Consider the following 14,465-nt stretch of genomic DNA (forward strand, 5'->3'; position numbering starts at 1 on the left):
ATGACTCTGTGATTATAGAATTCTATGACTCTGAGATTATCTAGTTGTATGAGTCAGTGATTCTATGATTCTGCAATTCTGGAATTCTAGGATTCTAATATTCTCTGAGTGTGTGATTCTAGAATTCTGTGATAATGTGATTGTATAATTCTATGCTTCTGTGATTCTAGAATTCTATGAGTCTGTGATGATGTGATTATAGAATTCTGTGATTCTGGAATTCTAGGATTCTAATATTCTCTGAGTCTGTGATTCTAGAATTATGTGATTATGTGATTCTGGAATCATACAATTGGGCTATTCTAGAATTCTATGAGGCTGTGCTTCTAGAATTATGTGTTTATGTGATTCTAGAATTGTATGATTGGACTATTCTAGAATTCTATGGGGCTATGGTTCTAGAATTCTGCGATTCTGGAATTCTAGGATTCCATGATTCCATAATGCTGTGATTTGATGACGCAGAGGAGCGGCTGAGAGAGCTGGGGTTGTTTAGCCTGGAGGAGGCTGAGGGGAGACTTCATTGCTCTCTATAACTACCTGAAAGGAGGTTGTGGAAAGGAGGGTGCTGGCCTCTTCTCCCAAGTGACAGGGGACAGGACAAGAGGGAATGGCCTCAAGCTCCACCAGGGGAGATTTAGGCTGGACATTAGGAAAAAATTCTTCACAGAAAGGGTCATTGGGCACTGGCACAGGCTGCCCAGGGAGGTGGTTGAGTCACCTTCCCTGGAGGTGTTTAAGGGCTGGGTGGACGAGGTGCTAAGGGGCATGGTTTAGTGTTTGATAGGAATGGTTGGACTCGATGATCCGGTGGGTCTCTTCCAACCTGGTTATTCTATGATTCTATGATTCTATGAAGCTCCTTGCTGGCAAAGCGTTAAGGACCAAACCCTTCCCCTCGCCCCGCTCGGACAGGTCCCACCGCCACTGTCGCCCCCGAACGCAGGGACCGAGCCCACCCTGAGAGAATCCACGCCTTCTCCTTTCATCCCCCGGCTCCCAGCCCACGGGGGAGGGGAGGCAGGGGAGCGGTGCCTGCGTGGAAGGGCGGCGGGTGGGGAAGGAAAACCCAGGGGCCCGCTCGCTCCCGCCTCTCGGCTTCGTCAGGAAGGCGGGGGTTGGGGGGGGGGGGGGGGTGTTGAAGCGCCGCGCGCGGCTGGCGGGGAAGGGGTTAAGCGCGCGGCCGCTCGGGTCCGCGCGCGGGAGCCGTTACAGCGCGGGAAGATGGCGACGCAGGGAGCGAGCGGCGAGGCGGCAGCGGCGGCCGGGGAGGGCTCGGCGGCCACGGTAAGTGACCCCGGGCACACCGGCCTCCCTCCGCTTTCCTTCTCCCCCGCGGCGGGACGGGGCTCGGCTGCGGCGGGGACCCGCCGCAGCCGAGCCCCGTCCCGCCGCGGGGGAGAAGAGAGAGAAGGGAGGTGTGGGGTCTCTCTCTTCCCCCATTGTTCCTCCCGCCGCTCCGGCACCGGCGGAGAGGGGACTCGCCACGGCGGGACCTGTCACACGGGGCAGGGGGAGGTGGTTGGGCTTCAGCCCCTGGGCGGCGAGGGGCTGGAATCCTCGGATCTGCGGTTAGAGAGTCGTAGAATTGTAGTAGTCCCGAATCGTAGAAGTCTAGAATCGGGTAATACTGGAATTCCAGAATCTTAGAATCAAGCGATCACAGAATTCTGGAATCTTAGAATCGTAGGGTTCTCGAATCTTGTAATCACAGAATCCTGGAATCTTGTAATCATAGAATCCTAGCATCAAAGACTCTCAGAATTCTGGAATCTGAGAGTCATAGAATTCTAGAATAGCAGAATTATAGAACGGCATAATCACAGAATTCTAGAACCTCAGGCTCATAAAATTCTAGAATAGCAGGATTCGAGAATCCCAGGGTCACAGAATTCTAGGATCCTAGTATTCTAGAATCACAGAATTCTAGGCTCCTAGTATTCCAGAATAACAGAATTCTAGAGACACAGAATTATAGAATAACAGAATTATAGAATCACAGAATTATAGAGTCATAGAATTATAGAATCACAGATCATAAAAGGGTTTAGGTTGGAAGGGACCTTAAGGATCATCCAGTTCTTACCCCTCTGCCATGGGCAGGGATAAACTTGATGCTTCTTCCCCTGGGGAGCATTTTCGGTGCTGGAGGAGGTTCTTCTAGGTGATGGGTGAGAGGAAATGGCCCCAGGTCGTGCCAGGGGAGGTTCAGATTGGACATCTGGAAAAATATCTTCACCGAAATGGTTGTCAAGCACTGGCCGAGGCTGCCCGAGGAGGTGGTTGATTCACCATCCCTGGAGGTCTTTGGAAAACGGGAAGATGAAGCGCTTAGGGATATGATTTAGTAGTGGATAGGTACGGTTGAGTTTGATGATTAATATTAAGGGTCTTTTCCAACCCAGTGGTTCTGTGCTTCCAGCCTACGCCCTTTCCCCTCCTGCCCCGGTGCGTGGAGGTGTCCCTGCTCCCCGCGGCGCCCCAGGGGCAGGGTCTGGCTGCTCAAAGCCCAGCAGAAGCCCCTCTCCCCGCGTGTGGGGCGGTGGGTCCTCTCGCCGGGAGGCTCGGGAGCAGGGGTCAGCCCTTCGGGAGGCTCTGCTGCTTCGGAGAGCCTCGGCTCCTCACCCCGGCGTTCGCAGAACCGTCTCCGGCTGCCCGCGGGCCGTCCGGGGCGGACCAGCCCGTGGGCATCAGTCTCCGGGGCCGCGGCCGGGCTGGGAGCGCTCGCTATCGCAGCCACTCGCGGGATGCAGGGCAGGGAAACCGCTGCCGTGCGCCGTTTGCATGGGATCCTTCCGAAGGTGATGGCCCCTGGGGCAAGGGACGGTAGTTTCTATGAAACTGAGGGGTATTGCTGGCATTTTTTTATTCTTTTCTTTCAAACGGGCGACGATTCTTATCTGAAAATCCTGTTCCAATTGTGCACTTAATCTTCCTTGGGTATTTTACTTCTGCAGTGTGGTGGAAATTGAGCTTTGCTTAAAAAACTTAAGCCTTACACAATGAGTATTTATAACATCGCTGTCTTTAAAACAATGACATAATCGTGATAGGAATTACTATTAAGGTAAGTATTCGTAGAAGTAGAATGTTAAATACCTTAAAGTCCTAATTTTGAGTAAAAAATATTTATATGAAATTCTTTAGCATAGTCATATCATTACTGCCTTAAGTCTCAGTTTTAAAAACTCGAAAGAGTAGCGCATAAACAAGTAGGACTCCAGCACTGTCATGTTAGGCAGTGCAGTGCAAGCCAGTCATGCAATTTGGTGTGGAAGGTGGGAGCAGTAGCTCTATGCTGCACAGTGCTTTTAAAATGTTTTTTAAAACTGAGGTGATGCTAGGAAGTAACTTGTATGTTGCTACCTAGTGAAACTAATAGCTATACCTACGGAACAACAAAGTATTTTTAAAATTATTGCTTTTAATTTTAATTTGCCTTCAGACATTAAATATTTAATGTTCCTTTTCATCTTTATTTCCTTGCCAATGTAAACATTGTATTGTTGATTTCATTCAATCTCTTGTACAGGGAAGTAAAAAGCTCCTCTGTGCAAAGAAAACGTTAAAAAAATCTATGTACAATATGCCACTATTCCTTTTGAAGGGTTAGTATGAATAGCTTATTTTCTGAATTATGAATTGCATCATCTTCCTTACTTTTAGGATGACAGTGAAAATTCAGGTGACTTCTTGTAAGTCCCACTAATGTTCAACTTATAACATGTTGTTTTCAGTAGCTTTAGTTTGTTGTTTTGGGGGGGTTTATTTTGGTTCTCAGAATCCTGATTGCTCAAATGGTGCATTAAAAACTGTAAGAACAGTATTTGTGATAGTAATATGTTAATGTGTAAATTTTGTCATGTAAACAGGAGATGCATAACATGGGATGGTACAGTAGGGTTTCTTGATACTAAATGCTGTTATTCTGTCTTGATACACCATCTGTAACATCACTGAAAAAAAAAGACTTTTTTACTGATTAAAAACACTCCTGTCCCTCCTATTTTCACATTCACTGGGGAATTTGACTGAGAAAGCCTAGACTGTTCTATAGAGTATTGCATTTAGGAGCAAAGGTGATAATCTTGCGATTCTGAGGTTTCTGAGGTGGAGCACAGCATTTGGTAAAACCACCACTTCTTTCCTACAAAATATTGGTATTTTTATTATGGTAAGGATGACAAGGAAAAAAGACTGGGGAGTGGTTCTGGTCCTTTTTCATACCTGCACAGCTTGATTGCACTGAAGCTAGTGAAATCGTGTTGGTGCAATTTGGACTAGAATTGAGAGGAAACATATATGTGTATTTTAAAACAACTTTGAATAACTTCCATCTGTATAATGTCTACCAATAATGATTACATAACAAGAAGAAATAATCCAATTTGACAGTCTTTTTGTTGAAACACTGAACATCAGCCTGCTGCACATGGAGGGCTGGCTTGTCACTCATTTATAGCTTCAGTGTAGCTTTAACAGAGCCTATGAAAAGCCTGTTATATCAAGCGGGAAGTTTGTTAAAATTATTCAGTAAAATTTCTGACTTTGATTTTGATTGACCAGTGATCAAAAGCATAAATTTTCTTTTTCTGAAACACAGGTACCTTCCACTGTACATGTAGAGGATATTGGTAAAAAGGAATCTTGACTCCTCTATGAGTAGAGTTTTTGTTTCTGTCTCTATCAGTAAGAATTTCATTTAGAATGATGTGTGTATACCCAAAATCAGTCTGGTTTACTGTGGGTCAAATAACAGTACAAAGAAGTTACACTACAGAAAAAGCTGTCAATATTAAAAAAGAAAAGTATAAATGGAGAGAAATTCCATGCTTCGTGGTGACATTGCATAAGATCTTATGCTTAGCTTGGTATATTCACTATCTATCGATCTGCAAGAATGCTTTTGGTAGGACTGCCATTCTGGTCAATATAGTGAAATGCTAAATAATGGTTTGATCAGATCAGTTATACAGGCTGATTTAGATCAGTTGAAAAGATTCTTATCTGAAAAACATTGCAAGTAGCAGAAAATGAGACTGTAACCCTTGAAAAGCAAAGACTGTATCTCTTATTAGGGGTTACATCCTAGAAAATGGTCAGTTGCAAAAGGACTTTGATTAGGTACCACTGTGCCTATTTGAATGCAAGTTCTCAGTGTAGCATTATTGTTCAGAGAAGTTATCTTCATCTAGTCAGATATGCGATGCGCTTGTAGTGTTCCACCATGCAGGTGAGTAGTAGAGATGGCACAGTTCTCTGTTTTAGTCCTACTGCTCCTCTCACAGTGATATACTTCAAACCTCCTTTCTGCCTCTCCAACCCGTACCCCAAACTACTGCATCACCTTTTCTGTGCCTTCTGCTCCATAACCTGGTACACAGCCTCTATTTCCTTGTTGTGAGGTGTCCTAGGGTGTGAGAAAAGAAAGCCCGTGAATGTCATCTGCTTCTTAAATGTTCCTTTGTCTTCCAAATATGAACTTGTCACACTGTCATTAAAGGTGAAGTGCAGAGGGGCAATGCCGTGAGCCGGATGTGTGAAAGTGGCATGGAGGTGCGAAGTGTAGGATGCATTATGTCCTGTTGTTTTCCCAACCACTTTGACTTAATTTGTGTAAACATCGTTTTGGCCTCAGAGACTATATAGCAAGGTAGGAATAGAGATGGAAATTGGGACAGGAAGATCTCAGGAAGACAACAGTTTAAGGTTTGCTCTGCACCCACTCCTACCCAAGAAAGGGAACCGTTGATTTGCAATACCCATGTAATCCTTCAAGATGTAAATAGGAGGGTGTCAAGTAGGCTTAGTAGAGAGGAATTGCCTCTGTGGTGTATGAATTAAAACTTTCTTGGGCATTGATTTTTATTCTTTTTAGGAGAGTCAGAGTAAGGTGTAAAATTCTGAGAGGCTTAAAGATAGCTTCTGGAAAACTTGTAAACATAGCTTCAAGTACCTGTATCTGGATCTCACTATATACTATTTGCCTTAGAAGTGACTTATCTGAAAGCAACTTTCTGAATAGAAATTGCCTGTTAAACTTATGTAAGAGTTTAAACATGGTTATTGAAGGGTAATGGGCCTAGGCCCATTAAAAAAGGCTTAGTTACATAACTCGCACTGAAATATAAAATTACTATGTACCTTTCTGGCTGTTAATAGATTGCAAACAGGTTTTAACAGCTATGACAATATCTGGGTATGTGTAAAGGTCAGTGTCTTACTAATTTTGATGGGGTTGGGATTTTTGTTTCCAAAATAAATTTTCCTGTTTTGAGGTATACTTATGGTTAATGTTGAAGCTAGTTAATGTTAATGTTAAAAGTTTTGCAGTTAGCTCAAGCCAAAAAAAACATACAGCAAAAAGAAAAAAAAAGTAAACAAAATCTCTCCTATATCTTTCAAAAAAGACAACTTTGAAAAGCCCAGAAAGCAAGGGAACTCTGCTTGGGGAAGTGGAGAGCAGAATAAGCAGGTAACTTCATGCGATGAACAATCAAAAAAAGTCATGGGTGGTCGTAATCAAATGCAGTCTCCTCGTGATCCCTCAGATATGATTGTATGAAATTTTATGTAAGTACTAGATGTTAAAATCAGATCATATTCTCTTTAGCAAGAGTCTCAGTCTTAGTTGAGGAGCAAGTTCCATAGCATTGATTTTCCTTGAAAGATATTTCTCTACCTTCATCTTTGTTTGTGTTACCAAGAACTTTCCTGTAGGTCACATCTTACTTCTGAAGTTCATCTTGAGTGGATTGGGAAATGGACACATATTTGTGCATCAGATAACCTCTGGAGAAGCATGGGGTCACAGGCTCGTACCGTAGTTTCAGAGTAAAGAACAAGCCTTCCACAGCCAGAGCAATAAACTGTGTTTTTTCCTGAAATATTCATGAATGCTGTGTGGATATTCTAACTACGTCTTTTTATACTCTCTCTGTCTGCAGAATTTTCTTTATTAGAAAAAGGTTAGGATTCATTTGACCACATACCCATGTTGATGTTGAGCTAGGTCTTTAAACTCCCTTTTATAGTTGGTGAAGTGCGTGGTTAGAAGGAGTAACCTGTTTTAGAAACAAGTTTGTGTGTTTCTGTTTTTGAGTGAAGTGACTTAGGCAGCTGACTCTTGGAGGCATGGATGTGGTTCAAGGCACTTAAATTGAGGTGTCTACATGTGCACACAGTGTTTAATGTCCTATTACAGACAGTGGAAGTTTAACCAATTCAGTCAGTGGAGCCATGAGCTAATACTTCTGGTGGCTGATGAGCTGAGTAGCTTTTTTGGCTGTTTTGACTAGGCTGATCAGTTCTCCATTGAAAATAAAGGGACATTGGGTACCCAGCTTACATAGCTCACATCTACCTTTAGATGTCTTAGTCCTGTCTTGAGGTCTTCCTGTAGTCGTTCTTACGTGGTACTCTGGGGTATCCCAGTTGGCCTACTACCAGTTCACATGTCCAGAATGATTCTCCTGAGTCTCGTATCGTATCTACCTGTCCCAAAAAGATATCTCTGATCCCCCAGACATTTCAAACCATACTAGATACTTTCATGCGGGCAACTAAATGGAATTAGTCAAAACAGATCTTTATAGTTGGTCAGATGAGTTGAGGGTTTTGTTTCCTTGATGCAATTGTTTCATGGGTCTGACAGACGTGAGGCCATCATAATGTTGGAAGTTTACTTTGTATAGCCTAATAAGTAGTAGCAAACCTTTTTACTTTTAGAACCTCATCTTAGAAGTCTGCTTTGTGAATCTTGGAGGATTCCTGTGTGCATTTAATGGAGCTCAACATAAAATATGTAACAAATGTAGACATGTACTTTTCCCTTCCCTTCCCTTCTGAAAGGACTATTTTTTATTTTGGGGGGTTATTTTTTGGGTGGTTTTTTTTTTACAGCTTTTCCCTATGTGTTTTCCTGTACACCATGTTTATATTACCCTCCCCCCTGCCCCAGCCCATCTTTTCATTTCAACCCTCAATTATGCTCCACAGGTTTCTTTCGCAAGTCCTGGGTTATTACATAGCCTTTGAAAAGACTGTGTAGCTGCTTTCTGAGCAGGAAGGACCTTGTTTTCTGTGATCATTTGTGATTAATCCACAGCTAACTTTTTTGCTTCCATTCTGCTTAGGAAAAGTACAAAGCTGTGGCTTTTATACTTTACTTACTCAGACTTCTGCTGAAGATGGCAGAGTTTTTAACAACTGCAGTGGTAGCATGGTGAACAGCACTCTTAACTCCAAAAGTTGCTAGTGTTATCAGTGGGACTAGGTCAGCAAAACCAAACTATCGGCACTGCCAATCACTCACAATTTTTTTTATGAGGTAGGGTGATGGGATAAATTTAAACCCTAAAGACTTAGATCACTTCTGCCCTAAATAGGTGGGCATGTGGGAAAGAGCCACTTCTGTCCCTGTGCCTCTTGATGACTTTCCAGTTTCATCCTTTTTCCATCTTTTCCAAAGATGGTGGAGGTGGGAAAATGCCTGTCCAGTTTGGTCACTGCTGTCCTATGTCATCTTTCTCTTGTTTGGAAAAGATGATTTTGTATTCTTTTTGGCTCATGGTAGAGCTGCTCTTAATCTTTAGCAATGCAGGTTATCATTTTGCCTGTAGTCTTTTTGTGATGCATACATAGGTGGTTGAATGAGTTTTAGCTAATTAGCTGTTTGCTGTATTGTTAGCGCACTCACTGACCAGGAACATACACCTCTTACAAAACTAGTCTGAAAAATAACGTGGAGTTTTAAGAGACGTAGAGGACTGAAGTTGCAGTCATTTTCAGGTACTTTATTCTTATAAATCAAGTAAACTAGACATTTTAAAGTCTGAACAAAGTAGAGAAAAAAATTCTCTTGTGTTTTGGTCCTGTATGCCAAATGTCACCCTGAAGCAACATATTCATGTATCTCTGTTACAAACCAATATAATGGATGGTTATACAGTTGTTACGTTGTTGGTTAAATTGTTACAGCTTGGCACTCTACCAGAGGTAGTGTAGTTAAACCCCAGATGACCTATAAGCCTTGAGCTACTGATGCAGTCTTTATTTTCTGCAGGCCTAAGACTTATTGCTCCACTGGAAACTGTTAGGAAGATAACTTTTCTAGATCTAAACAACAATTTTATGTATGATTTAGGCAAACAGTGTTCCATCTGAATAAGATCTTCTGGCAAGCCTGCCATTACTGACATCTTGATCCCCAGAAGATGGCAAAGGAAGGCTAGTTTTATTTCATCATATGCTTTATCTACTCAAATCTTAAAAATATTTTTACAGCTGTGCTAGAGACTATATTAAATCTTTAAACTATGTATTTCATCCAGTTAGGGTAAGCTACATTGTAGCTCCATAAGTGCTGATTCAGAGATAAGCATAGGAAGAAGGCGTGGTTGCTTCTTCAGCAACTGCTGTGCACACTCTTGCCCTGTGTGAGGAGATTCAAGGCTGCTTAGCCGTATTGCACGAACCTAAGATGTCCTTAAAATACTGGGAGGAAAAGTGGGTTTGGAATTTGTCAGATAAAGTTATGATAAGAAAGCCTTAGAGGACATAAAATTATTCATAAACAAGACTTGAAAAATGAGAGCCTTGTCTTTCATCCTAAAAAGCTCTTAAATTCTTTATTTCACTCTTTCTGTTTGTATATCTTTTTCTGGTCAATTTTGGACATCAGTTTCAGGAAATTTTGTTTATTCTTTGTATGTACGTGAAGACTTGCCTTATAGAATGTGTAGCATTGCTGTCATTTCATATATTCTAGTTTAGGCTGTGTACTTGAGCAAAATTTACTTTAATTGCTTGATCAGATGCTTAGTTAAAGAAGATCATCACTGCATCACATATGTTAAAGAACTCCTCTGGTTTGTTAAGAATTTAAGAGTGTTTTTATTTGTCTCATAGAAGACTACTGTGAGGTACAATCAGTCTCTTGACAAGTAGCTGTCTTGCATTATATCTCCTGACAAACTGAATTTACTGACTTGGAGAAAAGAGTAGGATTGTGGGTTTTGTACTGTACTTTTGTGGATGCCCCTCTTAACTTTGTCACTGTCTGTCAGAGACCTTGGAGGCAAGCATGTTTTAGACAGAGGAGATAATGTAGTGGCTTAACCACTACTTAAAAGATTGGTACTCAATACTGTATTTTATACTACTTGTTTTCTGTGTTTGGATAAAAAAAAATCTCTGCATCAGTTTTCCATCTGAAAAATGAAGAGAGCTTTTCTCTATTAGAAAGGAAGTTATATGAATAAATCAATTGCTGTCCTTGAGCTATTAGGTATTATGAAGTGGTTCATAAAAGAAAGAGGGTGGGTAAGTGAATCCTGTTATCTGACTGAATTAAATTTAGTAGTTAGAAGTGTTGAGAGTGAAATCTGCTGCAGCCTGTAAGATAAAGTCTGGTCCACTGGCACTACATTATGTGAGGAGCTGTATACATTTAATAACTTTGCAGTTTATGTATGTCCATAGATTGGTGAGCACTGTGTAGAATTGTGAGGAGCACTGTCAGAGGCTGCTGCAGCATGAGTTGGGAAAAAGCCTTCAGAGAAACCAGTTGTTTTTCTTCATCCATTGGCACGGAGGGTAAGAGGGATCTTTTGAATTAGAGAAATAGCTGACCCAACTATTGTTCAGCCTAGAAATACTGGTTAGAGTGGATAGCTGTCCCCCCAACACAGTTACACTTAATAGAAATCATTGCTTCTCTTGTTGATCCATGTTGTTCTCATAAATGAAGAAGCTCAGTTCAATGTACAACAAAGATGAATGGCTGAAGTTCTGGCATACAGTTCTCAGTAGCCATTTGTGCGCCTCTGTGTGTTTTAACTACAAAGTAAAAATGGAATGTAGAGGAAATCTAATACAGTTATAGCTTTTGGGTAGTTTTGAGCTATGACCTTCTAGCCTAAGGGAAGTGCAACTGTTTTGCCTTCTTCTTACCTTGAAAGAGCAGAAATGATACTCACTTTAATTTTATTGGATTTTCCTGAAACAAAGTTAAGCTCCTTTGTGGGAAATGGACAGTATATGCAGATACACAGTTCAGCTGATCTGGCAACTGAATGCTGAAGATACCTGAGTGCATCTCAGGGCTTTGCTAGGAGACACATCTACATCATAACAAGGACTCTAGTATTTCCCTTGCAGTATTAGAAATTAAGTTGTTCAGCTGAATCTAGTACAAGGAATAAATATTGTTTTCCCTCCCTTAAAATTATCCCCTTCTAATTTCACTACATGTCTGCTTGCATTAGCATTGTGGATATTGGTGAACAAGAAAGTAGTATTAATCTTATCTACTACACCTTTGTGACTTTGGAAGTATTAATAACATTCTCCCCACCTCACATCCAAAATCAAGACTTCCGGCCTTGTTGTTTTTCCTCATGTAGTAGTTACTCCTTCTCTCTTCATCCTTTTACTTGACCAGTTTTATACCCTTAGATGAGGACTTCATGCAGTGCGTGAGATTTGGTTTTACCAGGAGTTTATGTAGAGGCAACTTGAGGATGTTAACCTTGTAAGTGAGGAATTATGTGCAGTCTCCCATGAGGTAGACATCCCTACCACTTCTATCTTTTTTTTCCAAGTTATTGATGCAGTATTTGAATAAAGCCGGTCCCAGGGGTGCCCCACTGCTCACCTGTCTCCATTTTGAAAAGTGTTTGTTGCTCATAGTGTTTGCTTCCTATCCATGGAGTGTCTTTTCACCCAACATTGTTGGATAGGAATTTTTGTAATAGTGTTTGACGTAGAAGCTTGTTCAAAACTTCTTGAAAATCCAAATATATTAGTGTCCATTGGATCCCCTTTACCCGTGGATCTACTGACTTTGTTACAGAATTGTAGCATTTCATTAGGTGGATTTGGTTTTAAAAAAGCCATACTGGTATTTTCAGCATACAGTGTTTATGCATGTGCTCAGTGATCTTTTTCATCAATATAAACTCGTTCTCCTCTCTTGCTGGAGGTGGAAGTCAGATTTACACTGGTCTTGGTAAATGGAGTGAGAAGGTGTTGCTATGAACTGTTGTTTGTCAGTGCCTCTTAAACCTGAACTGTATGGTCCAGCCAAACAAAGGGGACTACAAATAAATCATACAGATAAGATTTCATGTCTTTCCCTCAGTTATGCTTCAAAAATTCACGTTCAGCTGAGTATACTGTAATGGCTTGGTAGTTGTTTGCAAGTAAGGCATAGTTTATACTGGATTAAGTGCACTGTAGTTTAGGTTCTTTCACCCTCTCTTGCCTTCGTTCCCAATATGCTGTTTCAGGCCTGTTGAATTTTTTTAAACTCTTTGAGGCTGCATGTGGGAACTGTTAGTCATAAAGTTAGTTTCTTTACCATTTCATCGTTATCTTTCACAAGACTTTGCAAAACTGATTACTTGCAACAGTATAGAGTTTGAAACAGGAGGGCTTTTAATTTCTTTGCTTTAAATTAAAGGAATTGGACTATGTGCTATTAATTTCAAGTTTATGTACTATAAATAAAGGCACCTCAACTTCTGACAGTATTAGACATGTGCGGAACCCATAATTAGGATGCTGATGTGTGTGTCTTTCAGATCTACAGTAACTGATGCAGTTTGTTAGTGTCTTCATCAGTGTTTTGTTTCTTACAGAAAAGAGAGTTTGATGTGGATAATTTGAGCAAGCCGGAATTGCGAATGCTTTTGAGTGTAATGGAAGGAGAACTAGAAGCACGAGACCTTGTAATTGAAGCCTTGCGGGTAAGTTACTGCATTGTTGTGTTTTGTTTTTAATTTTATTTTAATTCTCCTTTGCCACCTCCTTTATATTGTGAACAGAATATTGTTAGTGGAAGAGCAAATTGTGAATTTTAAGTTTCAAGCTGACTAAATGTCAGTAATCACATAATATGTTCTTGTTTAGTTGTTGCCATTTAGTAATTCTATGTAATTTTGGTATAAAATACCAACAATATTTCAGATAAATAAGTGTGAAAACTACAAAATTACTTCCTTTTTAAATTTTTTACTGTTGCAGAGTCTGTTGTTTGTGAAAGCAAGGAATAACTTCAAAGAAAATTTCAATCTATTTGTTATTTGTTCTGATGGTCTATATATTTATGCATATAGTCCACTCAATTCATTCATTTTCTGTGAGATGAAAGAAGGGATAAAACTGGATGGTCATAGCCACTTAGAGAAAAGTTTTTAAAGTGATTTTCTGTTCACCTTTTTTTTATTAAATAAAAGTTGAAATGTGGGATATATGCACTTAAAGCGCTCACATATACTTAATCTGATTTTTGCTGTCCTAGGCTCATGTGAAGACCTGCTTTCTTCTTCAGAAGGTTGCAATCTGAAAGACAACTTAGAAAGTTTATTTGAATATACAAACAAAACCGCATTTTAATCAAAATATAATAATTTTTTATGACTGTAATGACTTCAGAATTGATCCAGAACAAAATAAAATCTAACAGAGCTGCCAAACAGACTGCATTTTTAGGGAGGGAAACAGCCTTACATGATTTGAAAATATTTATAGCTACATAGTTGGATAGAAGAAAATTATGCCCTTTAAGGTCTCTCAATGCAAAACCCGAATGTAATAAAATATATCTAGTACTAGTTTTTAGTGGTGTGCATAATGATTATCAGGTAAGGTGGGAACATTCTCCACTAGTGACAGTAACAATTGTAAATGCATTTTTATTCAATTTTAATTGGGTTTGGGATGGCTTCAGATCACTTGATGCATATGGAGCTTTTAAGTAGCTATCATTGATGTACCTGCCTTAATAACCAAGGACTTTATACCTATAAACCTTTCTAATAAAATACAATCTTTATTTTGTAACAGCAGTAAGACACTGGAAGCAATATGTTTCTGGGCGATTACTGCACTTTGAAGTTACTTGGTGTCTGGCCTTCAGGTATATGCATATATTGAAATGCACCGCCTTTCTATCTAGCTGTTCTACAATTTCACATCTTATTTGCCTGGGCTAGGACTTTTTATTTTTCCTGGCTGCCAGTTAAGGTTTTGTAAAAGGGGAAAGAATGTGCACACCACTTCCAGAATCTCTTTTTTTTTTTGACTCTTGTAACTTTGGAGGAATGCAAATAGAATACCCAGACAATTTTCTATAATACATATTCATGAACAAGCTACTGCATTACATACCAAGTAATGAATGTATTGAAATTGAACAAAGTTAAAAAAAAAAAGAATGCAAGACACATTTAATGATAATAAACATTAAACATTCAGGGTAGTGCAGTTTCAGGAGATAGAAAGTCTACATCAGATTCCCATGTGTCTGCTGAAATGGGCAGTACGTACACAGTGGTTTTGGATGACTAATATAGATTAATATAAAAAATACCTCAATTTTAAATAAGGTATATAAATGTTGAAATTTGGTTTTGGTTTGGGATTTGGGTGGGTTTTTTTTAATTCCTTCTCTTGCATCTCAA

The 14,465-nt window shown here is 40.2% G+C and overlaps 1 protein-coding gene across 4 annotated transcripts in view; it reads left to right on the forward strand.

The window, feature by feature from the left end:
* The first annotated feature begins 1,166 nt into the window (after nucleotides 1–1,166).
* The window catches only part of CTTNBP2 (cortactin binding protein 2), an 84,348-nt gene continuing 71,049 nt past the window's right edge, over nucleotides 1,167–14,465 (forward strand). For all 4 annotated transcript variants that reach the window (XM_069850943.1, XM_069850956.1, XM_069850949.1 and 1 more), the window contains exons 1-2: nucleotides 1,167–1,287; nucleotides 12,642–12,749. In XM_069850943.1, the coding sequence (XP_069707044.1) occupies nucleotides 1,225–1,287; nucleotides 12,642–12,749 (171 nt within the window). In that variant the 5' untranslated portion in view covers nucleotides 1,167–1,224. The remainder of the gene's footprint in view (nucleotides 1,288–12,641; nucleotides 12,750–14,465) is intronic.

This window comes from Phaenicophaeus curvirostris, chromosome 1 (genome assembly GCF_032191515.1).
Source record: "Phaenicophaeus curvirostris isolate KB17595 chromosome 1, BPBGC_Pcur_1.0, whole genome shotgun sequence".
In the NCBI taxonomy this organism is placed as follows: domain Eukaryota; kingdom Metazoa; phylum Chordata; class Aves; order Cuculiformes; family Cuculidae; genus Phaenicophaeus; species Phaenicophaeus curvirostris.